This window comes from Dendroctonus ponderosae, unplaced genomic scaffold, assembly GCF_020466585.1.
Source record: "Dendroctonus ponderosae isolate FM_Combo_2020 unplaced genomic scaffold, Dpon_F_20191213v2 Dpon_F_20191213_101, whole genome shotgun sequence".
NCBI lineage: Eukaryota > Metazoa > Arthropoda > Insecta > Coleoptera > Curculionidae > Dendroctonus > Dendroctonus ponderosae.
The window spans coordinates 13,565-33,371 of record NW_026017122.1 but is presented as its reverse complement, the minus strand read 5'-3'; the positions used below and the strand labels follow the sequence as shown (position 1 = coordinate 33,371).

Sequence of the window (19,807 nt, the reverse complement as noted above, 5' to 3'; positions counted from 1 at the left end):
ACGTGTTAAACTACCCTATTAAACTCGATTGAAATTGATTTATTTTAAACAAGGCTGCTTCAAAAAAATGTTGCAATTCTGCTTGAAAAAAATGACTTAAATGCACTTGAACTGTACATGTTACACTTTAGAGTAGAATTTGCTTAGTTTCGACATTAACCGGTTAACCTCGACTTAAACTCGGTTAAACTCGAACACAAATGGAATGTAAATGTTAGAAATTCAAATATATTGAATGATAATATGTGGGGTTCGCAATCTTAAAAAATTGCAATTTTTCGTTAAAAAGGCACCGCAATAATTTAATTGACAATATTTCAAAAACACTTTCGGAATAGACAATCTTAGAAAAATTTACTTTTATTTTTAATACATTACCAAAATTAGGGGTTTTGATGGATGGATTATGAGTGGTTTTCTCAAATTAATTTTGAAACTTATTTTCAATTGCCTCCTAGTGTATCCATAAAATTAGAATAAACTTATTTATACTAATCACCCTTGTAGGGAAACAGAAAACAACTATTTTAATTATATTCTCATCAATCAAAGAACTGATGTTTCAAAACGTGTTTGACCGTTCGCGCGCGATCGCTCGCAGTGTAAATCATAGTCGATTCGCCTTCGATAACGCCAGACTTAGATAAGAGATTATCGTCGATAAAACGACATCTGTCAGTGTAGAAGACTCTGAATCCTGGTCATAACCACAATGTTTTGTAAACAATCAACAAGTGTCTCAATGTAATTTAACTTTAATCTAAAAATGATCATGCTGCCCTATTTATCACGTCCCTAAGTGCAACTGAAAATTCGGAAGCACTAGTAAAATGTTATACGATGAAAAAACCGAAGCAGTTTATTTATATTCAGATTTTTCTATTAATGTTATTGATTGTAGTATTCTATTTTATATACATGAGCAATAATCTAACTCAAGAATCGACTTTAACCGAATCCAGCGTTCTGATCCACGCTAAGACTAAGACCAAGACCACAACTGCAACACAAAAGCAAGAATTCAACATTTGGTTAATATTCACTAAAGTTAAAAAGAAGTCTTTACTGGCAAAGAAGTTTGTAAACTTGGTGTATAATTTAATTAATGTGTCTTCGGTTCCTTTAACATTCCATATAATTATTGATGAAAAATCCAAGCTCTTGGCCGAAAATCAGCTTTCAGAAGTCGTCTATAAGACAAACAAAACCCTAATTTACAAGTTTTACAATGTGCAAGAGTGTGCCTTGAAAATTGCCGACATTGTAGATGTGATGACTCCATATTTCAGCTCTAAGCCAGGTAAATGGAATAATTTTTTGTTGTTAAGAGTGAACAGTTAAGTACGCTGACATGTTGACCAAGTGACCCAATGCTTTCTTAATATTTGATGTAATGTGAGGAGGTTGCTTTCACAGGACTTTTTGTAATTTTTTTTTCATAGAAATCTGGCATTAGCTAAATTGATAATTTTCTAGGACAACTTCGTTATCACTTTTTAAGACTAACGATTTTTTAATACTAATCAATCCTGAATTGATCCTGAATCTCGGTCTCCATCAAATCAAAATCATGTTTGATGCGCCAACATACAAATTTCGCTTAGAGTTAATCAATTAAGTACATACAGGGTGTCAATTTGAAAACTTTCCACCCTTAATATCTTTCTTGGAGTTGAAAATATGAAAAATCGGAAAGACCCATCAACTTTATTTGTAAGGGGGACACTTCAAATACATATTTTTAGCTTTCTTGTTTGAATCCCCTAGGAGGGGTAGATGTCACCCTTAGAATCTTAAATGGAAATGGGGCTCAAGTGGCACATCGTTTTAAGGGGCGTTCAATTCTCTTTTCAGTGGTATTCTACTTTATTGCTTTTTGTCCATACGTTTCCGAATAATCGCGTTTCAAAGTTGCAGAAACAGTTAAACTTGCCTGCATTGAGACTTTGGTTTTCAGGCTAGTTTTTTTCATAAAAAATATTGCTTTGGGTCTTCTTGCAGCACAAATGGTTAGAAGAGTAAGATGCACCATTAACATCGTTGAATAACAGGAAGGAAATCTAGTTAAAACGATGGATTTCTTATTTATTGAATATTTTACTTCGGCAAAAATACTTAACTCCATTTGCGGAAAATAAATATCTACAATAAAACACTATTAACAAAGATCTATACCTACTCCGTACACTATAACTCTGGTCGCACGTCATCAATCATCTGTCGAGCATTGTAGCCATACCCGCCATAAATTATATATATAAATACTCGAAGCCGTATTAAATTATCTCAAAGATGTCTCGCTTTTGCTGATTCTTCTTTATGGAATAATGGTTTCTAGTTTATCCGGGCACACTGTATAAACAAACATGCATATAAAAAAATATTTAGTTTAAACCATTTTATGGGGGTTCTGTTTCCTATGTATATATACTAAAGAAGAATGTGAGCCTAAGCAATCATGTAACACATTTATCTTATTGCTGCACATAATGAACTTCTTAATTTTTTTTTGATTTCATCATTTGCATAAAAAAAATGTTAAATTGTCAAAACATTGTCGGTACTTACTTTTTGCTCTTAATATGCATGGTTGTAAGGAGGAAATTCCTAAGTATAAGATATTTAATACAAATTGAATATATGTTTTAGGTACCTATTATAGTGATGCACTTTTTTATATTTCTTTGGGACTTTATAGAGTAGCGCCAGTCTCACAAAAGAAAGCAATATTATTAGACTGTGATCTCTACTTTGCGGAGGACGTTAAATTGTTGTTTGACGAATTTAACAGGTAAGGTAGTCATTATTTCCATGAGAATCACCGCACTCGGGTTACTGCTGACTTTAATTGTTGTTGATGTTCTTTTAATAATCTTCGATGTCGTTAATGCAAGTAGAAACTTCTTCGTATACGGGTCGTTGTCTAAGTATTGCGAAAAATTGAACCTCCTTGTTCTACACAGAATAAAATAAAACAAGTTCTGGTGTTATAAGCTAGAAAGTTTTGTTACCGTTATACAGGTTTGATTGAATTGAACATTCCAATTTTGCCACTCCTTACTTAATTTGTACGTTTACCAATGATGCACGAACTTGGCGCTAAAAGATCCAAATGTTAAGAGTGTTAATAAAGGAGAAAAATTTATATTTTTTTCTCAAGTATGGTCTATAATAAAGTCATGAAATAAGTATATAACAGTACATAAATTAATAATCATAAAACATAAACTTACTAATTGTTTTACTGGTCATATGTAAAGTAGTTTTTTTTAGTTTGGCGAGAGAAGCACTTGCTCTTGACGTTGTAATTGATTCTTAATGGGCTTAAAAAACTAATAATTGACACAGAATGGAGCTAATAACGATAAACAAAATAAATTCGATAAATTGGTTAAAAAATAATAAAGTACTCGTCAGGCTATAATTGAAGCGTCGCTGTGTACTTATTCACAAAAACTTGTGACTTAAAAAAGCCCTACGAAAAAAGTCAAAAGGCAGTAAATGACATGATCTGGGCGGCCAATGGCGGTCTCCAGAGCACGAAATAACACAACTAGGAAATTACTTTTGCAGTAATCCAAAAGTATTTCTGGCTAAATTTTCATTTTGTATTGCCAAGTTTGTTCTGCATTCTAGTATTCTTACGTATTTAGTAGCAATGGCAACAAGAGACAAGCCGTTTTTTTAATACAACACCCTAGGACAGGGGTCGGGAACCTTTTGAGTCGGAGGTGTGAATTTTTAAGTTTTTAATGAGCCACAAAATTTTGTCTTGTCCACAATAAATATTGCTCTCGTAAATTAAATTTGTTAGTAAAAAATAATCTATTGATTCATATATACTTAAGTAGTGTTTTTCAGGACAAATTAGAAAATATGTATATAAAGGGCATCATTAGATAATTATATATTATTAAGTGAAAAATTAAAAGACTTCAATATTTATTTCAACACTAACTTGTACCTCAATAACAAACAATTGAGCAAACAAATTCAATGGGAGCGTTGGCTTTGCATGGTTTTAGAAAGATTGTTTTTTGTTTTCAGTTTCAAACACGACTCTAAATTTTCATTTGTTAGATGGCTTCTTACTTTACTTTTAATTATATTCATGCAAGAGAACGCTTGCTAGGAATATATCGATCCGAAGATAGCCAGCACTCCAAATGCCAACTTCTTCACCTCACTGTAGCAATCTGGAAGACTATGCTAAGCGTCGAATATAAGTGTCTCAACTCGCGGCATTTTTTTAAAGCTGTCCACTTTTGATGCATTACGTACTCTCTTCCAACTCTTCCAACTTGCAAGTTTTCCACTCCCAAAGCTTTACCTTTTAAATCGGCCAGTTGCACTAGAAGTTCTTCTTTTGGACCGTATATGTCTTCACAACCTGACAAAAAAGGCAACTTGCCGTTTCTTTTATGTCGCAAGAGTCATCTATAGCAATCGAAAGAAAAGGCAGAAGAAGGTTGAATATCTTCCACCTGCAAATATGTTACATTTGAAGACATTTTAGCTATTCTATCTTGTACTGTTTTAAGGGATAGTGGCAAATATTTGATTTTTTTCAAGATTTCTGCTTTTATTTTGGAATCACGAAACAGTTCTTCAGACGCACATATGAAGCAATCTTTGCGTTTTTTTGCAACTTCTAGTGATGCTGCGAAGCTTGCCCGATTAGCATTGCTTGTAGATTGCGTCCAGTTAATTCTCGTTAATAGATTCAGACCGATTTTTAAATGTTTTTTTGATAAAACTATATGATATTTGCCTATGGAACTAACAGCCATAGCTTCACATACAAAGAGCCGACCCCTGCCCTAGGATTGTCGAATAACGTGAAAGATGGACTTTCGCCAATTCTGTCCTATTAAAATTAAAAAATTCATTTCTGATATGATGTGTTTGCTTTTAAGGTTTAAGTCGACAGCCTTGTTTGGCTTAGCTCCCGAATTATCACCCGTATATTTCCACATTTTGCATATGTACAAGAAAAAGCACAAAACCACCTTTGGGGACTTTTACCAGCAGCACAACACATCCTTGGATAATGTTCATCCAAGGGGCTTCCAAGGATACAACAGTGGTGTAGTTCTTATTAATTTTGAGAAGCTTCGAACTTCTAAAATGTTTTCCAAAATCATTTCGAAGTCTAGCGTCTTTAATATGACAGAAAAGTATAAATTTAAAGGGCACTTGGGAGATCAAGATTTTTATACTTTACTTGGCTTTGAACATTCCGAGCTTATTCAAACCATAAATTGTGGTTTTAATAGGCAGTTATGCACTTGGTGGCAAAACCATGGCTATCAAGATATTTTTGGTTTTTACTTTAAATGTGAACACCCTATAGTAGTTCTACATGGAAACTGCAATACGAAAATTCCCACGTAAAACATTGCATTAGGTAAAATATGCTATAGTTCATCCAAATCCAAGACGGAGGAAACCTATAGAATGTAGTTTAGATATATTAACGTTCAGTAGATCACCACGAACTCTGATCGCTTCTTCGGAAAAGGGCTTGACCGCTTCTTCGGAAAAGGGCTCGATATAATTTATTGCTGATGGAGAAGTTGTCAATGCATTTTTTCTGCATTGTGCATTCGTTTGAGTTGCTCCGGCTTGGAATTGTATCGACTAGAGATAATTTTAGGTACAATTGATAAATGCTCAGTAGGCTCGAATCTGGTTTATTGACTGATATACTCGAAATTTTTACGCGTCCTTGCCAATTTTGCCATTCTCAGAATATGTGTATAAGGTGCAATATTTGGTGTTATGTTTTTTATAAATTTGTAGATACATATATTATCATTCCACTTGACATTATGTAGTGAGTTTTATTGTTCTCTTGTTTGACGAAAACTACTTAAGATAACGTGTACGACAAAGTGTTAAATAAATTTATATTCTTTATATGAATTAACTGCATTATTTATTCAAATATATTATAAAATTAATAAATACACCCCAATTCGTTAAAAGTAGGCACTAAGTTGACTCTAAATAATTTACGATTTAAAAAGACACACTAATAATATATCGAATAGAATATAACCTTTATAAGTTATTTAGAAGAGCCAAAGTGAAACGATTACAGCTTATAAGCTTGCCTCATCATTAAATTGAAGTAGCCATCGTTATCGATTGATGCGCTAATGGCAGCATAATAGTTGAAAAATTCTTCTTTGGTAACCTAAAATTAAAATATATTAAAAATATAATTACTTTTTAATTTTTACATTATCTGCATTTAACTATCTAAATATTCTTGTACCTAAAATACCATTAAGACGTTAAAATATGTGAAATCTATATCGTCGAAAATATAATCTACAAATACGCCCTAGTGAACTGGGGACTTTGGCAATTTTTTTGTGGTTTGATTGCTTCTTTCGTTAACAAAACTGTTAGGTGCACATTTTTACTTATTGTTTTGAACTTTATCTTGATTACATTCTCTGTAATTATACGGTTCCAGCTGTATTTTGGCAATGATAATAAATCATTAATAAGTGTAATTGCAAACGTAATTTTTATTATATTTGCATATAATTTATTTTAGTTGCATTTATTTATCAAGCCTTCCAAAAAACATTTCACTTTTTTCGCATACATTCTTGCAGCGTCAATTTCAATATACATAAATCAATCAAACCAATAAAATTGATCACCGGTTCTCCTTACTCTTCTCCAAGCTACTGACGCATTTGCAGATTATATTGATTTCTAATTATGGTGATGTCTTTCCGAAAACTAACCTTCCCGTCTCGTGTAGCATCCTGCTCAAAATTCCCTAGAAATTTCTTCAGAATACTTTCCTCACTTTGTTCACCAGAAATATAAGTTGGATGAGATTTTACATTATAAACGTTTTTCAAGTCTTCAGTGGTTATTTCGCCATCTCCTGTTTTATCCATCTTATTAAATGCTTCTTCGATTACTTTCTTCCTTCCCTCATTCAACGGAGGCTATAAATAAATTATATTAGCGCTGACTAATAAAACTGAACTATTTGTTATTTACTAAACCATTTTCTTATAAATTTTTATAATTTTTAAATCTAATTTCCAACTGTTTAGTAAGCAGTAATGAATTAAGCTCCGTCAAAACTAATTTAGTCATATTTTTCTTACCCTAATATGAACCAGAAATTCATCCATGTTCACGCTGCCACTTGAGTCGGTATCAAATTTGGTAAATATTTCATTAATTTCGTCATCGGTTATTTCTAACCCAATTTCTCTGAGACCTAAAGCGAATTCTTCTAAATTCAGATTTTTGTTTCCATCTTCGTCCATTCTGCGGAACAGTCTCCCTGTAAAATTATTTTGAACATCGTTTAGTCGTATATTTGAAGAACATGATGTACAATTTGAATCTGGCTGGTTGTGATCATTAAATTCAAATGCTTTGCAAATATCATCAATATAAGCGGAATACCCTATTAGCAAAATTGCGTTTTGTTGTGCATCGAATTTAGTCAAATTTGTAATGGGAAAACACATTTAAGATTCCGAACTTTCTTCGCAATGAGTAACTACTATACAGTGTGTCTAGTATAAAATTATGTACATGGGGATATTGGAAACGGTTAGAGTTACAGGGTGGACCAAATGGGGAAAAAGTTGCGCAATCAAGTGCCTATAAATAATCTGTCATCAACTTTTTTGAACTCGAAAACGGATATACAAGGAAAAAACAAAAAAAGTGCGTTTTATAAAATCCTTTATATCTTGTTTATTATAAAAGATACCATAACGAAATTTTCANGTAAGAAATGAGAATCTTGGCCCACTATGTTCAATGAGGCCCAAGTCAACTTTTGTTTTTCTTATGGGCGCCATATTGAATTTCTGCATTTTTAAATTTCCCTTTTAATATGCTCTTCAACCATGTATAACATGTTTATGTTCGGTCAAGATAAATAATTAAAATTCACAAAATTATGATTTAATTGTAGTAGGCATCGATATTTCCATTAATTATTACTTTAAATTATTATTGACATACATCGAACACTGCAAAAGAACAAGTAACATTTTAGGATTAAAGGAGGTGTTCAAAGAAGCCACCGTTTTAGCTAAAAACTAGCACGCACAACATACATCGTCTCATTACTGCTTCACAGGAGTTTCTGATAATTTCTGGGGTAATTTAACAGCTTGTATAACACCGTGTTTCAGCTCCTCTTCGGTTTCGTATGACCTATAGTATACCACATTTTTGAGGAAACCCCATGCAAAAAAATCAAGCGGTGTTATGTCAGGGGATCTCGCAGGCCATCTTACTGGTCCCAGGTTGTCTATCCACTAGCTGGGAAATTCGTGATTTAAAAATTTTGTGATAATACATTCATTTCGACGACAGAGAATAAAACACTCCAACATATCATATTTTGCATAATTTCAAAAGTGATTCATTTTGCAACACACAATTAATTACAAACACTTGACACTGACAATAAATTCTACTTTGACAGTTACCTAGGTAATTAAAACAGACAACGAACGTCTCTATGGGGAAATTCAAGAGAAATATCCATGCCTACTGCCATAAAATCTTAATTTTGTTAATTTTAATTATTTATCTTGACCGAACTTAAACATGTTATACATGGTTGAAGAGCATATTTAAAGGGGAATTTAAAAATGTAGAAATTCAATATGGCGCCCATAGAAAAACGAAAGTTGATTTCGTCCTTATTGAACATAGTGGGCCTAGATTATTTTTTACTTTCTTTTCAAATTCACGCTCATTTCTTACCCCCCCCCTCTGAAAATTTCGTTATTGTATCTTTTATAATAAACAAGATATAAAGGATTTTATAAAACGCACTTTTTTTTTTCCCTATATATCCGTTGTTATTCCGAGTTCAAAGAAGAAGTTGATGACAGATTATTTGTAGGCACTTGATTGCGCAACTTTTTCCCCATTTGGTCCACCCTGTAACTCTAACCGTTTCCAATATCCTCATGTACATCATTTTATATTGAACACACTGTTTAATACCTAACTTCAAAATACTTATTACATATTTACAGCAATTAAAATGCACTGATTGGTTTATTAATTAACAAACTCGTTTATTAATAAACTTTCTTAAGTGAGTTTTGTTATTCTTACCCAAGCCTAAGATGCCAGAAGCTCCTCTAGACAAACATAAGAGACGAAGTCTTTGCACAGGGTCACTAGAACCACCTGTTGATTGTAGCTCCCTCAAACTTCTAGCAGCCATTTCACTTTCTTGTCTGGACGTGGCACTTTGAGGTCTGAGTGGCATGCTACGAACATTTCAAGCAGTTTCTTGTAAAATTTCCGAATAACGTTATTACAATTTTTTTTTTATCAAACAGCCAACACAATGTCTTTATTATTTATTATTATACAAGATATTTTACATACATAACTTATAAAGTTGTTGCTGGTACTTCTCGAAGACTTAAAGAGGGCTCAATTGGCAAATCCCCTTGATGTATGAAAACGAAATAATTTAGAAACTCTTACTTTCAAACGAAAATTAGCCCATCACGTTAAATCAAGTAATACTGGCAGCATGAGAGTTATAACTGCTAATATACGATAGTTATAGCTCCATTCGGTTAGCACGAAATATTATCAATTTGAGAAGCAGTAAAAAATTCTACTAATAATAGAATAGTAAACAGTGGAAATATTTTTGAGTCAGCCAATGCAACAATGACTCAAATATTACTATCAAAGCCGTACCTAATAATTTAAGTAACCATATCATATGATTTACAACATTTATTAATAGGATTGATATGTAGTTGTTTTGTTCCATTTTCCCTGTTCATCTGCTGAACAAATGAACTAAATTAATTTCAGTATTTGTTAATTTATGAGAAAGTCAACGCCGATTTACTTATATGCTTATTGCCAGAAACTGTAGTAGCATTCTGGTTTTCCGGCATTTAGAACTTTGCATGTATAAGATGTGACTACTAATTTAAAGTGAAAAATTCGATAGTTTAAAAAACATGACACAAATCGAAATCCACCCAACACGAGCCTGAACAGCTTACATTGCTAAAATCATACAGTGATTAGAGCTAAATTTATTAGCGTTCCACTTTCTAGGAACCAGATAGATTTAAAAAATACTTATTAAAGTATTACAGGTTCAGCAAAGAAACGACGAGGTGCGTTCTATCATTAAACGCTACAAAACCCGTGTTTAATTGGAAGAATCGCATTACAAATAATATTCTCAGTTTGCTTAATATGAATTGGGAAGAAGTTCTAACTCATATTACGACGATAGTCAAAGAATTTTCGAACGAAGTTTTGCGCAGGTTGTGTTGCAATTTTTTGTTGGTTTCCACAACTAACTTGGAAAAAGTTGGGTTTGCGAAGTTGCAAAATTTTGAAGAATTTTCTAAAGATGTCGGGGGTGGTAAAATTTGGTTAAAATGGTCTTTTATGGCCGAGTGTCATCATTAGCCAAAGTTGAATCTAATTTACTCTGCGGTAAAATTCTTCAGGCTAAGACTTATCAAATGGCAACATGAGACTGCTGTCATAAACAGTGTTAAAGCCCGTGTCCCATGCATCCGTTTATATTGCTTTTATATTGTACGATGATACGAAAGTGTTTCTATTGGTTGGAGATCTGTCAGTTCGTACGATGGCGGACGATTTGACAGATCTCCAACCAATAGAAACACTTTCGTACCATCGTATCATTGTACAAACGGATGCATGGGGCACGGGCTTTAGTCCATGTCCCATGTCCCATCTACCCTAAGACGGGTAGATGTCACCCTTAGAATCTTAAATGGAAGGGGGGGTCAAGTGGCACATAGTTACTACTTTACTGTTTTTTGTTGATAGATTTTAGAATAATCGTGTTTCAAAGTTGTAGAAACAGTTATACTAGCGTGAATTCAGATATTGGCTTTCAGGTTAGTGTTTACACGAAAACAATTGTATTGGGTCTGCTTGTAACACAGATGATTAGAAGAGTAGAGTACACTGTTAAAAACGTTGATTAACTGGCAGAAAATCTAGTTTAAACATTGATTTATTATTTTTGATTTTGATCTTATTTCTTATTTATTGATTATTTTACGTCGACAAAACTAACTTTCTATTTGCGGAAGAGAAATATCTACAATAAAACCTATGTCATCTACTTACGCAGAATTTTATAAGTTTTTCAAATGTTGTTAATTTTTCTGTAAACAATAATAAGGCCTGTTTTTAAACTCTTGCCTAACTTCACCGGGAATTGACCGGCATTGTGCTGCAATTCGCCTTTTAAGATCATCAATATCAGCAGGTTATGTTTTATAAACAATGTCCCAAAAGGACTTAAGATGTTCCCAAAGGAGAAGTCTAAGGGTGTTCAATCCGGTGATCTTGGCGGCCATTCAATTGGTCCCCTTCTGCCAATCGATCTATCCGGGAATATCTTATCAATGTTAAGGAGGGTTCGAAGATAGAATCGAAAATATTATTGTTTACAAGAAAATAGACGACATTTTGAACAACTTATAAGATAGTGCGTAAGTAAATCTCATGGGTTTTATTGTAGAAACTTATTTTCCGAAAATAAAAAGTGATTTTTCTCGAAGTAAACTAATCAATAAATCCTCTCAACTCACTCACTAGATTTTCTTCCTGTTATTCAACGATTTTAACGGTATAACCGAATCTTCTAATCATTTTGTACTATAAGGAGATCCAATGACATAATTTTTGTTTGAACACTAATCTGAAAACCAAAATCTCAATGCAAGCAAGTTTAATTGGTTCTGTAATTTTGAAACGCGATTATTCGAAAACCTCTGGACAAAAAGCAACAAAGTAATAACTAATGTAAATAAAATTGAACGCCTTTTAAAACGATGTGGCACTTGATTTAAGATTGTAAGGGTGACATTTACCCGTCTTAGGGGGTTGAAACAATGAGGCTAAAAATATTTCTCTAGAGTGCCCTCTTACAAATAAAATTTCCAGTCTTTCCGGTTTTTCATATTTTAAATTGCAAGAAAGATATTAAGGGTGAGAAGTTTTCAAATTGGCGCCCGGTATATATATCTTACAACTGTGTAGTATTTAAGTTTACATTTTTCCACATAGTTTTTTAATGCAAACACTATACAATTAAAATATCAATCGCGCACACTTTATAGCACAGTATACTTGAATTTATTTTTTTTTATTTTGTTATTGATTGTTAAATTGTAGTATTTGTGCTGCTTCGACATTTTATTTTAAAGGACAAGGTTTGGATATGTGAAATTCTGAACAAATTTCTGCAGCATTGATTGAAAAGTGTTGATGGTTTCAAACATTAACATGTTGAGAATAATTTTCACTTGTTGAATTGATCAGAGCATTATTACTTAGTGTCCATTATAAATAGGTATTCATCATGTTCGTTTACTTAGTGAGCCTTTTTATTTCAATTAAACCGTACTGAGAAACACTGGTTAATTAAATGTATTAATTTACACATGATTATATTAAATCACGTACCTGGTTTTATTTCTGTAGAAACTGTACCGCAGGAATGATTTAACTTTTTAAAATGATATGCTCTGTATCAAGCGATGGCACGATTTTATATCTACGTGTAATGGGATCGTTTTCCAACGTATCGACCGGAAAACCTAGTCTAATACCGCACCAAATAATTAAACGCAAACTTCATTAAAAAAGTGGCGGTTGATTAACTTCCGCGGGCCGCTGACACCTTCCTCAGTGCAAAGAATATTGATGTTTTTGAGTTAAAACGTTTCGTTGTATAAAATACTAATTGGAGTGAATTCGATGAATGACTTCAAATTTATGGTGAAAAATTGATGACTAACTATATTGAATGTTTTATGTTGTTCAGTTCGGTTGCTAAGACAGCGACTGAAAATGGAGTATAAACAAATACCGGCATGTAACATTAAAAAGTAATGTATAAAGTTGGAAATAACGATCAATAATGCTTTTATTTCGATCAGATTAACATTAAGGTCGCAATACCTGTAATATAAATATATCATTATTATCAAATAATATTAAGTCTGCTTGAAATAGAGGATTTGTTAATTACATTTTGTAAAACAAGAGTTTTTATCGATAATTTGTCAGCTGGTCAATCGAGATCATCTGAAAATGTTGTACAATAATCAGTAACCAAGTCAAAAATAAAAAATATATAGTTGTGAATGGATCATATTAACAAAAGCGTAGCATTTGCTGCACAACATATTTTGTGTGCTTAATGGTAAATTTTGATCAGTCTTGTAAATTTCTAACATTCTTTATTACGTTGCTGATACTTCTGAGCTAATCAAACGGGCAATTCGTACTATTGAGAGTGATTCAAAATCGGTATTCTTTACTTTAATACGTTTTTTCCGCGACCTATATTTTGACTGTACTTGATTGCTTATGGACACAATGTTTAGAGCTTTTGTTAGTTTTGGTTATAATTGGTTAATCATCTATTTTTTTGATAATCTTAGGCATCTATCACTACCAAAACTGGAAATTTGCAAACCTTTTTACAGTTAAAACTAAGAAAACAAATCAGAGTGTACTTCTCTATGACAAATTTCTGGAATTGATCACTCCAGTGTATTTATTAGCTCTCGAAAATGAAATTTTATGCTTATACTCAATTCTTTAAAGAAGTTGAATGGAAACCATGTATGAGTATAACTAAACATTACAAATAGCACGTAACTGTTTTTAAAGTTTTGCTAAATGTCGGTTAGCAATAATTACTATGCTGTTATTTTTGCAACGAAAATCTCAACGTTAATTACGCATTCACACAGATATTTGGTGACGGTCAAAAATAGGTGGCAGGGATAAAACTAGTTACAAAGTAGTACTGGTCGATATACAGCGTTATTATTGGATTGTTTTTAAAAATTCCTTTTAATGGTTTACGGAGGCTTACTTGGAGAGTAAGAAAAAAGTATTGGAAAAATAATTTTCGATAATTTTTGAAGATATTGTGTAACAGTTGAAAATCGAATTTCAGCTTTGCTATTAATTATTATTTTGAAATGGTCCCAACTTTGATTGGTAGTCTATTGGAGTACTTAAGTATTCAAACAAAATTATAATATTTACTTCAAATTATAAAAATTTTTCTCCTACTATTTTTTAGGTAGGTAGATAGTTTTTTTTCAAATGGTCAACTTCGAAACGTTATTCATGCCGTGTTTTCACGGGCCACTTCCTGGAGTTGCTGCGTGAGCCATGCGGGTGTTAACTAATACTCTCCAGTGTTACATTATTAAATAGTTTAAGAATCATTCGTATTTATTCTTGTTTCTTAAAAGATGCATATGACAGAGCCCTTTTGTGGAATACTCCACTTATTTTCTACCGAGGTTTCGTCTTTTCAATCCTCTTATGGCATCGCTCTTGAAATCCCACATTGCAAATCACTAAATTTCTGCAATAAAGGTGTCCGTGTCAAACGGTTCCGTTTAGGAAACTGAAGTGATTCCTTTGCATGTTGATTGTGGAGAAACAGAAGACTTTTGTGAGCGTGTGGTCAATCAGGCGGATTGCAAATCTACATAGCATAACATGAATACTACACCAGAGCCGTTCCGAATAGAAGAAAAGGAGCTTTAGCGAAAATATTGCCGAAAATACCCCAAATACCAAAGGACATTAGTATTAAAACATTTCGGAAAAATTACAGGAACTGGTGTGTATAGAAAAACTCGATAAAATGAATTTGCAAAAGTGACTAATTTCTTGTTGAAATAGATCGTCGCCGAGCCCTTTCGACAGTTACGTCATCATCAGAGCCGTCATACCCACGCGAGCATCAAGAACTCACGGACCATAAAATAGGACAGGATCAAACAGATTAAAATATTGAGCACATAAATTAAAATTTCAGAGGTCACATAAATCAAATAGTTCACTTCAGAGATAGTTTTAATTTACGTGACCAATATTTTAATCTGTTTATTCCCGTCCCTTTTATGGTCTGTGAGTTTTTGATGGTCGCGTATGCATTACTTGTGCCCTGATGATGACGAAGCTGTCGAACGCACGCCTAGTGCAACTCTAACTGATCTTGTTAGACCAAAAAATCTAACAATCTATTTAAACAAACATTGCAGCGCTTTAAAACTGAATAAGTTGCTTTTCTAACTGACCGACCATCAATATTTTCAAATGTCCTAACAACATCTTCTATAAGTTCTTTTAAATTGCCATTCTTATTTGTATAAACTGTGTTCTTTACGTTTGCCCACCAAAAAAAAAAACAAATCTAAAACTAAAAATCCGGTGATCGAAAATAGGACCGTTTCTTCTAAGCGAAGCGTCCGAAAATTCTTCTTCCGAATGATTCCGCACTTGGACAAAATTATGCTGAGGGGCTCCATCATGTTGAAACCACATAATATCTAGATCATTCCGAAGGAATTGAATATACCGACTTCCATTTAAGCTGTTCCACTAACCCAAACGTTAAATTCAAATTTAATTTGTGGCCTCCTTTGTTCAAAGGGGGGGTTGTGTGATTAAACATACCACAATTTGTAAATCGAGTTTGATCTGTCCATAATAAATTCGGACGCAGCCCTATCATCCCCTGAATGTCAAAAAATTTAAAGATGTGGTTACTACGTATTTGTTACTATGGAAACACTCCTGTCTGCCTTATATTTTTTTCCACGGCTAACTTCGATCAACTAAATTGAAAAAGTAAAAATCATTCACAGGCACTTCATGTTCGAAAAAACATAACGATATAACATCACTGAAATCGTAATAAAGTGCACTTTTCAATAAAGTTATACATAATCAAATATGGTTTTAAAAAATTCAAGTTGTGTCATGTGTCAAAAATGACAGTTAATTTGTAAAAATGTCTCATGCCATTTTCTTTCCAATGCAATTTTCTACAACTTTTCTATTTAATGTTTTCCTGTCAGATTAATATTAACGAAGAGGAGGAACTAGAAGTCATTTAAAACACTGCCATAAATCAGTTTTTTTCTCCTCACAGCTGTCACACACAATGTCTCCTCACAGATGTCAAATTTTATAAAAATAAAATTTGTTTCGAGTAGCGTCCATTTAACCTTCGTTATATCTGCTCTAGTTTCTAAGATCTCAGTACCAGTCGTCGAAAAAAACTCACCCTGTATATTTCCTTAGCGAAACTTTTCTTGGCTATAGTTAATAAAGTTATAAACCCAAACTCATACTCTTCATCGATTCTTTATCGTTCCTTGAAGTTTTCGCTCTGGAAACTGGGCCACCTTGTATATTTATAAAAGCAAATGTACCACTCCCAGAACAAACTTTAAAACAGTGAATTCTTCTCAACTGAGAAATTTACAGTTTGATCATCAAAATGGGGCCTTCTTTTCCTCTGCCTGTTATTGTCATCTGCTAGTTTTATTGTTTTAGGCATGTATCAGCAAGTATTTGTTCATATACATGGCAAAATTATCACTTATTACACTACGTTGGCATGTATTTGTGGTTATTTGTTAAACTGTGTTTTAGATAACTTAAATTATATAACAATGACTAACATGCATCTCTTACCTTCTTTGGGGCGATGCTAAATCGGTAAAATCCTTCTTTCGCCGATTCAAGTGACGCACGGAGCTCACGGTGTGTTGCTTATTGCAAGCAAATTGATACTTCTGACAAAGTAAACGTGGTTGAAATAAGAGAAAGTAACCGCAACTGAACAGCTTATTACTAAAATCACACTAAACGCCGTTCTTTTGTTATTATATTAACGCGTTTGAAGAATTATTTATTTATGGAAAACGAAGTAATTGATTTTCTGCCTTTGTTACTTTATGAAATAAGCGCTAATTTGCTTATAATATTATTGTCAGCAGTTCCGGAAGGGTTCTACATTAGTTTCCCGACAAAAATGTTGATGTTTCAAATCTGAATATTTAGTTAAAATAATGAACCAGGCAGGAAAATTCATTCATTTTATTTTGTCATTTTTTATTTTATTCAAAATTTATTTTCTAAAAAGTGCGTTTTTCTAATTACACTTGTCTTGTTTAGAGATTTTGGAGAAGGACTTTGATTAGTCTGCGAATGTGAAAGTTGTTCAAGAAAGTGGCCGCAACTGAACAGTTGATTGCTGAATTCATACTGGAGGCATTGCTCGTAAAGAACATTTAGGTCTGTATTGAGTCTGATAGATAGAAGTACTTCAGATTTTTCTTGAGTTTAAACGTTTTACCAAACCTCATGTCAAGAAATAATTGAAGAATGTCCGATCAATTATTTAATTTTTAAAACGTTTTTGCAAACAGTGAAAACTGATGTTGCTAAGTGAGGTTTTAAGAAATCGTGCACTTCTACTCATACGATGAGAGAACGCATTGAATTGAAGGTATTTCCATCATTGCTTTGGATACTCAGTTTAAAGATATATCTTGAGTCATTAAATTCTTCTCAACTAATTAAAATTACGCTTTTATAGTTTCGTAAGTCAATGATCCCTATATAGATATATTAGTGTTTCGGTTTCATCTGCTACGTTTGTTGATTTACGCATAGATGTATGTTGATTATTAGCTTTTTACGTAACGTTAAGAGTAAACCGTCATATAAAGGTGCAAATTAAATATAATTTTGCCATATTTATTATTTAGTTTTTGTGGAAATTTTACAGTTTAGGTAGTCGTACTTTACGAGAATTTTTTTTTAATTCCCACACAACACAAAAAAAAATGTTTGCGCCTACCGATGTAATGTCACTGCATTGTACGATTTAGCTACAAAAATGAATTTGACTGACTGTAAAGATTTTAAACATTCATTTTTTTCTTTGGCATAATGTCTAGTCTCCAATAAAATTGATATGACTGAATTTCTCTATAGATTTTAAATGTTCTATGCAGAATATTTTATATGAGTATACAGGACAAACGATGAATTTGTCCCCGTTTGAACATTTGAAATTCGTTTTTTCATTTTATTACATTTCTCGGGAACTTTATGACCCTGTGAGCAAAATATTCCAGATATTAACATATTAATTATGTCATGTCATGCAATCAACGACAGCCGCACCCAGAATTTCAGTACGTAGTTTACGCCCATCGGTGGACTTCTATTTTATTTGGCTAAAATAAAAAATCTGCAAGTATGCACAAAAATACAGTTTTTTCAGTTATGTATCGGTATACATATATTAGAAATGTGTAATATTTTCCGAAGTTGTTTAAATATTTAGAACTTGCATCTGTAAGCACTTTGCACACATTCCGGTTTCTAGGTAATAAGGAATCTAATATATTTTTTAGTCATTGGATGTTTAGTTGCATTTTGGTCGGCTCACATTTGTAAATGGCATTTAACCCAAATTGTCACAACAGTTTGTTGTAGATGAAAAATTATTACTATTATGTTGCAACTGGATTTTTTCCATGGTGTTTTGTTTTGCGTGTTTCAAAGCTTCAACTAGAAGCTGCTATCCATTGCGGAAACTTCTGACCCAACATGAGCCCCAAAATAAAAGTTTCTTAAAGAGTTTTGGTTCTTACAATTTTTTATAAATTGCTTGGCATCATCTACTATTTGTGCGAAACTACCTGTATGAGCTTTCTATTCCTGCTTTAGTTCAATTTGCAGACGTACTCAATTGATTGAGCAAAGTTGCAAACATCTACTTTTAATATTAATAATAATTTAGGTATTATGGACGCAATAACTTTCCTAAAATTTAATACTTTCGCAAAAGTAGTCGACGGACACAGACTGAATATAGGGAAATCAAATTGGTTAAAGTGTGAGTAATAAGTCAACTTATAATCAAGCCTAATTCAATGAAACGTATATGTTAACGCACATGAACGAAAACGCAACTTGTTTATGGTTACATAGAATTGAAATGTGGAAAAATTATAAAATCAAAATCACAAACACCAAAGAAATGATGGGAACTAGTAACTAAAAAGTACCTAATAAATAACACCAGTCAATGCGAAATAACACTAGATAGAGATAAATAAGTATGTACTTCTCACTTGTCTGACTTCTCTCCTCATGTCTGACTCTAACACCAAAACAGTCACTCACCTACATTAAGACATAAACTATAAATATATTCAGGTGAAAAACTTCAATAAACTAAATCTTCTTACAATTTTAAGTGAGACTATCTACGCTGCACTTGTATCTAAAATTTACCGTTACAACACACTTTAAAACAATTGATTATCGGATATACACTAATTAATAGATGACTGTACTTGACTGCGAAACAGTAAAGGTTAAATTCACGGATCAGTGAGAAATAATTTGACGATAAATTTCAGATTTTCTTTTAGTGTTGTTGTTTGTGCGGTTGTGGCTTTCTTCCTTCCGTATGAGTTCTATCTTTCCTGTTGCTGTTACTAGCCCAGAAGAGCCATTAATGTTATATAAACTTATTCTCGGAAGAATTTCTAAAATATCCTAATTAAAGTACAGTATTGACAATATTTACACAACACTACTGTAACCGTCATACATGAAATATAATTTACTTATTAGACGCCAAAGATGCACTTCTGTGTTTCCGGTAACCTACCCTTGCTTCAACATCTAATGAATATTATTTTAACGTTCATGAGCTCTGCTCGTCTCAATAAAAAAATCTTCTGAGCAACTTTCCTAAACCCGCTGTTTTTATTTAGTGATTATTATTCTCATTTAAGAATTGCTGCCAAATAATTTTAATTAAACACAGGAGAACATGCTGGTCAAAAAATGTATTTAGTTGATCCAGAGCTAACTCTAGTTTCGCGTTAGCAAGCGACTATTTTCCTATTACTTT

General features: G+C 32.7%; 2 protein-coding genes across 5 annotated transcripts; one reads left to right on the top strand and one right to left on the bottom strand.

Moving 5' to 3' along the window:
• The first annotated feature begins 692 nt into the window (after window positions 1–692).
• On the top strand, window positions 693–5,925 carry LOC109539050 (xyloside xylosyltransferase 1). Its single transcript, XM_019906568.2, has 3 exons — window positions 693–1,300; window positions 2,650–2,791; window positions 4,917–5,925. The coding sequence occupies exons 1-3, from the start codon at window positions 841–843 to the stop codon at window positions 5,392–5,394; spliced, it is 1,080 nt and encodes a 359-aa protein (XP_019762127.2). The 5' UTR covers window positions 693–840; the 3' UTR covers window positions 5,395–5,925.
• On the bottom strand, window positions 5,913–19,130 carry LOC125502888 (calcyphosin-like protein). Of its 4 annotated transcripts, XM_048662353.1 has the most exons (6): window positions 19,017–19,130; window positions 16,561–16,661; window positions 9,130–9,287; window positions 7,140–7,321; window positions 6,765–6,974; window positions 5,913–6,199 (listed from the first exon to the last, which is right to left on the bottom strand). In XM_048662353.1, exons 1-6 carry the CDS (start codon window positions 19,035–19,037, stop codon window positions 6,098–6,100), a joined length of 774 nt encoding a protein of 257 aa, XP_048518310.1. In that variant the 5' UTR covers window positions 19,038–19,130; the 3' UTR covers window positions 5,913–6,097. The 4 variants fall into 4 exon arrangements, with proteins under 4 accessions (XP_048518310.1, XP_048518313.1, XP_048518312.1 ...); XM_048662356.1 differs by lacking the exon at window positions 16,561–16,661 and having other exon boundaries at window positions 19,017–19,122; XM_048662355.1 differs by lacking the exons at window positions 16,561–16,661; window positions 19,017–19,130 and adding an exon at window positions 12,508–12,881.
• Window positions 19,131–19,807: the final 677 nt, after the last annotated feature.

Coding starts and splice junctions, on each gene's coding strand:
- LOC109539050 (XM_019906568.2), top strand. CDS start 841: ATGAAAAAACCGAAGCAGTTTATTTATATTCAGATTTTTCTATTAATG. Junction 1,301..2,649: donor ATATTTCAGCTCTAAGCCAG/GTAAATGGAATA, acceptor TATATGTTTTAG/GTACCTATTATAGTGATGCA. Junction 2,792..4,916: donor TTGTTTGACGAATTTAACAG/GTAAGGTAGTCA, acceptor TTTGCTTTTAAG/GTTTAAGTCGACAGCCTTGT.
- LOC125502888 (XM_048662353.1), bottom strand. CDS start 19,037: ATGAGGAGAGAAGTCAGACAA. Junction 9,288..16,560: donor TTAGCATCGCCCCAAAGAAG/GTAAGAGATGCA, acceptor AAATGTTCGTAG/CATGCCACTCAGACCTCAAA. Junction 6,975..7,139: donor AATTTCTGGTTCATATTAGG/GTAAGAAAAATA, acceptor ATTTATTTATAG/CCTCCGTTGAATGAGGGAAG.